Here is a 10,000-nt window from a genome sequence, read left to right as displayed (position 1 = left end):
AAACAAGAAAGGCAAGTTGTTGGAACGTAGGTTATTCACAACACAATACGTTACATTCACAGATATTTCGACCCAGCCTTAGTCTTAGTGCACAGACACAAACACTATTTAAACAGAAAAAGACTTATCTTGCAAAAACTTCAGCCGCTTTCGGCGAAGACACAAGCGACGCAATTATAACTCAACTCAACTCAACTCAACTCAACTCAACTCAACTCAACTCAACTCAACTCAACTCAACTCAACTCAACTCAACTCAACTCAACTCAACTCAATAAAACTCAATGAAACTCAACTCAACTCAACTCAATAAAACTCAACTCAACTCAATAAAACTCAACTCAACTCAATAAAGCTCAACTCAATAAAACTCAACTCAATAAAACTCAACTCAACTCAACTCAACAACTCAACAACTCAACTCAACTCAACTCAACTCAACTCAACTCAACTCAACTCAACTCAACTCAACTCAACTCAACTAAACTCAACTAAACTAAACTAAACTCAACTCAACTCAACTCAACTCAACTCAACTCAACTCAACTCAACTCAACTCAACTCAACTCAACTCAACTCAACTCAACTCAACTCAACTCAAATTTTATTGGCTTCAATTTTCATAGAAGAATTTGTCATGCGCTTGGGAGAAAGTAAGAGTATAACATATAAAAACAGCATTCATATCACATTTCATGTATCACACACAGTAATCACTAGTATAAGCCTACAATTATCACATTTGTATCTGTATCATACATGCAAATAAATAGTATCACATTTCCACGTATCACACACAATATATACATTACATAACATACAGCAAGCTTCCATCTCCCGCGCCCCCCCCCTCCCACACATACATATCCTCGCACGTGCGTCGACTCCATACAAATGACATCATCAGTCCATTAACTAAAATGCACAATGACTAGTAGTGGGTACATGATACTTAATACGTGCTCAACTAGACCTGCTAACTAAAATAATAACAGAAACAAAAATGATGAAATGAATTGTGACGTTCAGCAAACTGTCTGTTGGTCCTTCAGTCCAGACCATTTCGTGGCAAGATCGAGTACGACAGCGGTTTCCTGGGTCCGAGTGGTGTGTGTACCTTTACCAGCACAGACCTATACAGTGACCCTGGCACCGACAGATACAGCATCGACTTCTATCCTGGACCGGGGCACATCACGGTGAATGTTGGCAACAAAGGTAAGTAGTAATAGCAAGTCTTCATTATCTCTATTCATGATATATCTATGTATGTATGTATGTATGTGTGTTTCTCTGTGTGTGTGCGTGTGTGTGTGTGTGTGTGTGTGTGTGTGTGTGTGTGTGTGTGTATGTGTGTGTGCGTGCGTGTGTTATTGACTGATGGACAGACTGTCAGACAGGTGGACAAACAAACGGAAAACGTCTCAGCGAGAGATAGGCAACGTATGTACGCACGCACGCACGCACGCATGCACGCACGCACGCACGCACACACACACACACACACACACACACATACACACACACGCACACACACACACACACACACACACACACACACACACACACACACACACACAAACACAAACACAAACACACACAAACACACTCGCGTACTATTTTACATAATAACGTCGTGAAAATAGTTGAACATTGATAATACTACATGACTTGTTGTGTCGTACCAGATTTACACGAGTTGCTTGTTAAAATATTGAACTGCGAGCAAAAGCGAGCTTTCAAATAGTTGAAAAAGCAACGAGTGTAAATCTGGTTTGACACAACAAGCCATGTAGTATTCTGTTTATCCTACATATACTGTACTTAGGTTTATTCCCCCCTCTGCTTCTTTACCTCTGTAAACTTGTAGGGGTAGTTATTTTTCGATAATGACCCAGCAACCAAACAAATAACGACCCAGCAACAGCCTGAATCCTCGATAGTGCAATGGGTTGAGAAGCTGTTCTGTTTCGGTACTACTTTTTGCGACTGAAAAGTTCCGAACGCTCTAATGTACGAAGTATACATCTCTGGAGCAAACAATACAAACATACCGCATTTAAATTAACAACTACAGGCCTGAACACATGAATCTCCATATAAAATCCATGAGTTCGGTTGTTTTCTGAATCTAGATCAGACGTTCATCACAAGCAATTTCCCAAGGCAAGTAACTCATACTTTGTCTAGCGACAAGAGTAGTTCCCCTTCTTTTCACTCAGTTTCTTCGACAACAGACTGCAATCCGACGGTCAGTTTTCAACAATATTTCATTTAATAAACAGATCACACGCAACCAAATGCACACATCTCATCAATTTAAACAACATAAAGCGGTTTCATACACTATTTTACCCAGAAAACTTAACTTCATACAGTTTTTAACGTTGGAACACGGGTGCAAAAGTTCGTCTGCTAGTCCCATTTGACGAAAGAACATTATCCTAACCGATACCAAAACATATACAGAACACACAATATCTGCCTTTGCCGCCACAGCAGAATAACAGCATATCTGTGTACTTGATTTTAGTCCAAAATAGGAAAACTGACAAGAAGTGTTAACAGAATGGAATGATTTGCACGGAACTATACAACCGCGCATTAATCGATCGCCTGCGCAGGTTGACTGGTTGAGTGAATAGGATTCGATCAAACTTTCGCAAAAAACCTCCTCTTTTCTTTGAATAACTGAAGAAAGGAGGAATAAAGAGGTTACACACCTCGTCTCAGTGATTATCAAAAATAATGGTCTCAGTTCGCGGTCATGAAAAAGCTCGCTAAAGCTCGCATTTTTCATGATCCGCTAACTTCGACCATTATTTTTGATAATCACTGAGACTCGGCATGTAACCTCTACGTATTTTTCTCAAAACGTCCCGCAGTCGAGACGGCCAAATTGAAGACGCTGCTGTTGGAACCTCGATCGCTTCCAAAGCCTCTTCAATCTTTTACGTCAAAGCAAAGAAACGTCACGCTGGAAAGTGTATAGAGTGACATGTTTTTTTCTAAACGTTCGTCGAGGGGAAATAGCGAGCGCACATTTTGTTCCATAATAACAATTGCCTCGGTGACTTTGGCCTAATAAGCAGTGGAAAAACAGGTCACTGCCAGACTTGCTTGACATGACTTCATTTACATGATATACATGTACACACGTGTGGTGTGAACGATATTGTTATCTAATAAGTGGTCTCTCTGACGTATGTAGGATAAAGAATGTTATTTTTTTCTTGCAGAGAGCAGCACTGGTAAAAAGATAACTTCTTCATCGATCGTAACCATTGTTGGTGGTTGTGTTGCTGTCGTCGTTATTGTTGTCGCCGTTGTCATCGTTGTCGTCAAAATCAAACTACGAGGTGATGGCTTCTTCTTCTTCCTTCTTCTTCTTCTCCGTTCTTCTTGTCCTTGTTCTTGTTCTTTTTCTTGTTCTTGTTCTTCTTGTTCTTCTTGTTCTTTTCCTTCTGTTCTTTCTTCTTCTTGTTCTTCTTCTTGTTCTTCTTGTTCTTCTTCTTCTCGTTGCAATTACGAGTGAGTTAGTAGCGTAGTGATATAAATGAAGAAGAACAAGTGGACAATAATAACAAAAGAGCAAACTAAAACAAATAAATAATGATTCGATAGACAGATGTGTCATTTAGTGTAAAACTGACCACTCGGGTTGAACTCTCTCTCTCTCTCTCTCTCTCTCTCTCTCTCTCTCTCTCTCTCTCTCTCTCTCTCTCTCTCTCTCTCTCTCTCTCTCTCTCTCTCTCTCTCTCTCTCTCTCTCTCTCTCTCTCTCTTGCCCAACGGCCCTCCTCGCTCTCTATTGTCTCACTGTCTTTGTTCTATTGTTCTGTACAGATAAATCCTACGCAAAACCGACCCGACGACCTCGGAACGCTGAACCTGAACATGTCTACAACGATCTGCACAACACACCAACAACAACAACCACAACCACGCCTTCTAACTCCATCACAACCACCACCGGCGACCTGCATAACAACACTACCAACCAACATCGAGAGCAGGGGAACAACTTGGACAATGTCCATCCTAATCCTGTGTATGTCAATGAAAATCAGCCTGGGGAGGAGAGCTTGAGTGTGCAACAACACCCTACCTACGCGAATGATCATCCTGAAACGTCGCAAGGATATGTCGATGCTTATAGTGATTCTAACCCTTATTACAGCGAGATCAATTAAAGAAGAAGAAGAAGAAGAAGAAGAAGAAGAAGAAGAAGAAGAAGAACAAGAAGAAGAAGAAGAAGAAGAAGAAGAAGAACAAGAAGAAAAACAAGAACAAGAACAACATCAAGAAAAACAAGAACAAGAACGGAGAAGAAGAGGACGACAAAGAAAAGCAACTTCAACAAAACAACCGAAACTAGTACGGGCACAATGCAAACTTACGTGAAATGAATTCCAATATCCCATGACCTCCCTTCTTTGTCTCTGTTACTTCAGTATGGGTATATATGTTGTATTTTTATAGCTCAATAAATACATCATGGACTCCAAAAAATATATGATAGTGCAGATTCCGATTTGGGCAAAGAACTACTTTCCTCCCGACCTTTGACCTCGCGCCGAACAATGTGACACATTTGTATGAAGTTCCAAAATCGTATTGCACGGCTCAGAAAACCATATCAGTTGCACGCAAAAATGAATCTCAGAACTGATCTGATGTATGAGATGCAATAAGCAAACGTTTCTTTCATTATGAAAGCAATGCAGGTCGAAAAAAACGAACATTCAACTTACAAGATAACCAGATGCTAGCGAACCAAAACAAAAACACGAGTACCCTCCCTTGCATCGTTAGCAGACGACTTTTGAGAATCTGTCAGTGGTGTGTTTTGGTGTGCGTCTTCAGTTTCTCTGGCAGTGTCGGTGTGGGAACTGACAGAAGCTAGGGAGCACAGATAATAGAAGCCCTGTCACATAGACTAATCACACAATCAATACACATTTGGCTCATGTTTTAAATGACAGTTTCGAGTTTGTTAGTCAAACTCAAAGCAACAACACTGTCACATGCGCAGCGAGACCGAGAAACGTCCTTTACCTGGCACGGTTGGGCTTCGCTATCAAACATCGCCTGTTTCACGTGTTTTGCGAGCAAGTCTACTCTTTTGCCTGGCTCTGCAGTAAGTCCACATTGGCGATGAAGGTATCCAATAACTTAACATGTGTGTATTTTTCCGTAATCCAGTCATATTCCTTCAAAATGCAATCAATCGGCGGTGACAGACATGTCGGTCGCGTTTTCCTCACACCCATACCAGTTTAAGTTCATCCATGCAAACACACTCGCAAAACAGTTTATCACGTAGATACATTTCAAATAGGGAGCAAATGGTTAAATCTAAACCTACATATTTGTTCCCTAAAATTTGCTTCTCTGTCAATAACCCTAATTACACACGTTCGAGAAAAACAACGTGGAATCAATTCTGAATCGAGTAAGCCAAATGGGTCCCAAACCCGTTTCGCCCGTTCTGCCGACCTGAAACGCAAAACAAAAGAATTGTGCGCTTCAACTAAATTAATTTCTATAAGACTTCATTACTTTCTTGCAACTTATGAACCTTTACTTAAAGCTTTTAAATGGTCTGAAAGTAGTGTTACCGCGTACTTATCGATGCACTCATTCGTTTTATTTTTTCAGCGACGGTCACTTAGTTTAAGGTTGCAAAAGGGCTAAGTCTCGCTGGCAACACTGTTTTACCCTGCACAGATCGCAACAGTGCCGCTAGTAGTCTACACTTTGTGTTTGATGGTAGAATGGGATATACAGATTACAACACTCGTGGTTTTTTATATGGCTTGTATTTCAGTCAAGACCCAGCGGGAATATCAATCGAGAGCCACTCGCCAGAGGCTCGTGTCTCCCGATGATATTCATCCGCTGGGTCTTGACTGAAATACAAGCCATAATTATAGAAAACCACTCGTGTTGTAACCTATACTTAAAACATCAAACATGCACATTTCTCTCTGAAAATTCAATGCTTTGACCTAAAAAAACCATTTTTTTTAAACAACAAAAAACAACAGCAACAACAACAACAACAACAAAAACAACAACACCGACATCAACAACAACAACAACATCATCATCATCAACAACAACAACAACAACAACAACAGCAGCAGCAACAACAACAACAATAACAACAACAACGAAATTAACTTGGAAATATGATTGTGTCCGCAGAAGATAGCCTTTGTAATGCTGCTTTGTACAAAGGATACACACGCATGGTATCACTTTGATATACTGTACTTATGGTTGTACTACTGTACATGTCGTCTATTGGTGTACATGTACCCCGTTTGTGAGGGGTGAATTTGTTTAGCTGAACACATTTCTGTCTGTTAGAGAGAAAACGAGTGAAGAGAGAGGGGGAGGGAGTACGTATGTTTGTGTCTGGGAAGTGTTTGTTAGAGAGAGAGAGAGAAAGAGAGAGAGAGAGAGAGAGAGACAGAGAGAGAGAGAGAGATGGATGGATGGATGTTTTATTGTTCTAATCAATAAATTGATTTTGACAATGTTCAGACAAATGAAATTGGTGCGTAAAAACGAAATTGATAAGGGTGAGATACATTGGGCTTTAAACATAGCCAAACAAGTGAGGCAAAATAACGAAAGAGCCTGCCAAATGTTAAGACATAAACATGAAAACATAGCTTGGAAAGATAATATAACTTATGCAAACATTGTCGAGAGAGAGAGAGAGAGAGAGAGAGAGAGAGAGAGAGACAGAGAGAGAGAGAGAGAGAGAGAGAGAGAGAGAGAGAGAGAGAGAGAGTTATTTGTTGTATAAGGTAATGAACATCGATGTCTTCAGTGTCATTTGGGAACATTTTTTGGACAAATTTCTCCATATTGAAGGACCGTTTTTAATGATATATACGTTGTCATGTGAGGAGAAGAAATTGTATTTTGCTGTTGACACGGTTTGTCCGATTTATTTGACGCTTACATCAACTGGTATTATTTGTAGCATGCATAATGTATGTATCATGAAAAGCTTTGTTTTGATAACCTACACGGCTCAACATTTTTAAATCAAACCATTCTGCAAGATTATTAAACTGTACACAAACTTATTAATCTGAGATGTACAATACAGTATACTGTGTGTGTTTGTGTGTGTGTGTGTGTGTGTGTGTGTGTGTGTGTGCGCGCGCGCGCGTGTGTGTGTGTGTGTGTGTGTGTGTGTGTGTGTGTGTGTGTGTCGGTGTGTGTCTGTGTCTGTGTGTCTGATTGATATATATAACTTTTCTTAACTGCTTCAACTACAGTCACATGCACACACGTAGACACAAAGGCACACACCGTAGCAGCCACACAGAAACACCTACGCCTTAATTTTCCTCATTCCTAATCGGTTTTCCGCAGCGGAGACTCCAAATCTAATGTAACGACCACAAGTGTATGACGTTACCCGTTTTCTTTTTTGTTCAAGCATGAATGAAAAGAGGGAGTTATCTGTCAAAAAAAGAATGAGATCGCAGAAACTGTTTAACCTAAAAGATCACAAGGTAGAGTAAGTAGTTTTCAGCTGACCTCAAACATTAAGTGACTGATCAGGAAAATGCTATCAAAGCCTTGCTTGACTCGCATCATGAGTTTACAAAGCGCACGCACACACACACAGACACACACACACTCACAGACACAGACACACACACACAGAGACAGACACACACACACACACACACACACACACACACACACACAATTCAAGGGCGGATCTGGGGGGGGTTACACGGGTTACGGAACCCCCCCAACTCCCCCCATCCCCCCAAAAAAGAGGTAATTTATTGGCTCAGGATGCACCAGATAGCTCTATTTTGCTTCTTTGGATAAAAAAAATTTCCGGGGGGGCATGCCCCCGGACCCCCCTAGAGGCTTAGGCGCCTTCGGCGCCGTCAACTTGTATCTTCGCAGTCATTTTGTAACCCCCCCCTCCAAAGTGAATTGATCCGCCCTTGCACTCACACACAAAGGTCAGCTCTTGTCAACCTATTGCTGTACACTGTACACACGCTTATCCCAGTGCACTATCTTGAGAGAAAAATCATGCGAGTTAAAAAGAAGCCAAACAAGTTTTAAAATAACCACACAGACTGCCACGCGCCTGGAGAGTGTTGTATGTCATACCCGCCCTGTTCAGTCAACTGCACAGAATAATTATGAAACCAGGAAGTTAATCATTATATTATATCGCGTAACGTTTCAGTCTGCTCAGAGCAAATGTTGTGGAAGCTTTCTTGTGAGAGTCACTTTGCTGTGTACATCACTTGTTGATACTTTGATACCAAAGTAAAGCGAGACAGTTGTGTGTCAACGAATGTTACAGTGTGGTGTTTCATTGCTTGGATCGGTTTCCTTTGGTTTCACTCCGACGTTATGGAACACGTCACGTTTGTTGCCTTGTTCTGCTACTTTTTTTGTATAACTACTGGCACAGGTAAGAAAATTTATTCATATTACACACTCATTCGATCCAGACAGACGTACAGACGTGTGGTTCACTAACAGAATGTCGAATGCAGTCTTTCTATCAACCAAGGTGTACTTGACTACATTTGTTCTTATATTCGAGGCACACTACAAACGAACCGAATGTGTGTGTGTGTGTGTGTGTGTGTGTGTGTCGGTGTGTGTCGGTGTGTGTCTGTGTCTGTGTGTCTGATTGATATATATAACTTTTCTTAACTGCTTCAACTACAGTCACATGCACACACGCAGACACAAAGGCACACACCGCAGCAGCCACGCAGAAACACCCACTACAAACGAACCGACTCAGCTAATTAACAGACTCTTTATCTTTATGTGGAAACTGTGATTTTTTTTCTGGAAATGACTATGTCAGGATTTTGAAGCGGTCTGAAAGAGTAAGATACCCTGTACCTCGGACAAGCTTGTCACAACAACCGGAGCATGTTGCACGCTTCCGTTTTGCTGTATCCTACGATCGGGACGAACAACTAACTATAATGTGTATGCTCTGCAGCGTCCGCTACATATGATACCATTTTCTTTCGAAAAAATAACCATCGGAGCCACGAATCGCCACCAATAGCTTGCTAATCACTGGAAGTGTTCGCTAAGCACGTGTGTGGTCTTAAAGGCGGTCCTTAATTGAGACCGAAGTCGACTTCGCGAAGTCTTTTGACCGAAAAACTCAGTGCTACAGCTCCGTGCGGCCAGCTTCGCGAAGTTAACGTCGCGTAGTCCACTTCGCCCAGTTAATTTGAAGCTGAAACTAGCGTGACCTCAAGCCAAGCTCACGTGACCTCGATCAAAACACGTTGTGCCTGCGTGCCAGCGATTATTTTCGCAACCAATTCTGAACTCCGATGGACGCTGATTTTTTTTTTTTTAAGAAAACGTTATCATATCATACGGCGCTGCATGACATAAACATTAGATTTAGTTGCCCGTCCCGATTGCAAGATACAGCCGATCGGAAGCGTGGAATATGCTCCGGATGTTGTGTAAAGCTTGTTATTTTCGAAAATCATCCATTGGCGAAAAATTTTTCGTTTCCATTCGGTCTATTACTTCTCTGTTTAACAGAGTCCTAGGTCCAAGTCCTTCAGACCAACCGATTGACTCACGTTTTAAGACTCGACCAAATGTGACCCTCCACCACGAAATGAGTCGGATGTCACCTCGCGCGGTTCTGCGCAGGCTTAATATAAATCCGGGGAGTGTCTGGTAACAGTGTGAGGGTCACCTTAGTTACACGCTTATAACTCGAACAGTTTTTGCTCTTTTCTAAAACGGTTTTCACCACTGGATAGAGCATAAAACACTCTCTAGGACAATGTAAAAATATGAAAATCATGCAAAGGTGACATGCGACTCATTCCGTGGAGTCGGTCACAATTGTCATCAAACTCTTGCACCTTGGCCTATTGACGTTAACCATTGTGTGTGTGTGTGTGTGTGTGTGTGTGTGTGTGTGTGTGTGTGTGTGTGTGTGTGTG

The 10,000-nt window shown here is 41.4% G+C and overlaps 2 protein-coding genes across 2 annotated transcripts in view; both read left to right on the top strand.

The window, feature by feature from the left end:
• Positions 1-10,000, top strand: part of LOC138973876 (uncharacterized) — a 40,367-nt gene that overhangs the window by 1,248 nt on the left and 29,119 nt on the right. The window lies entirely within an intron of this gene.
• Positions 8,180-10,000, top strand: part of LOC138973874 (uncharacterized) — a gene marked incomplete in the record, with an annotated part of 89,085 nt that continues 87,264 nt past the window's right edge. The window contains 1 exon segment of the mRNA XM_070346571.1: positions 8,180-8,472. Coding sequence (XP_070202672.1) covers positions 8,412-8,472 — 61 coding nt within the window.

This window comes from Littorina saxatilis, linkage group LG8, assembly GCF_037325665.1.
Source record: "Littorina saxatilis isolate snail1 linkage group LG8, US_GU_Lsax_2.0, whole genome shotgun sequence".
Lineage (NCBI taxonomy): Eukaryota > Metazoa > Mollusca > Gastropoda > Littorinimorpha > Littorinidae > Littorina > Littorina saxatilis.
This window is presented reverse-complemented; position numbering and strand designations above follow the sequence as displayed.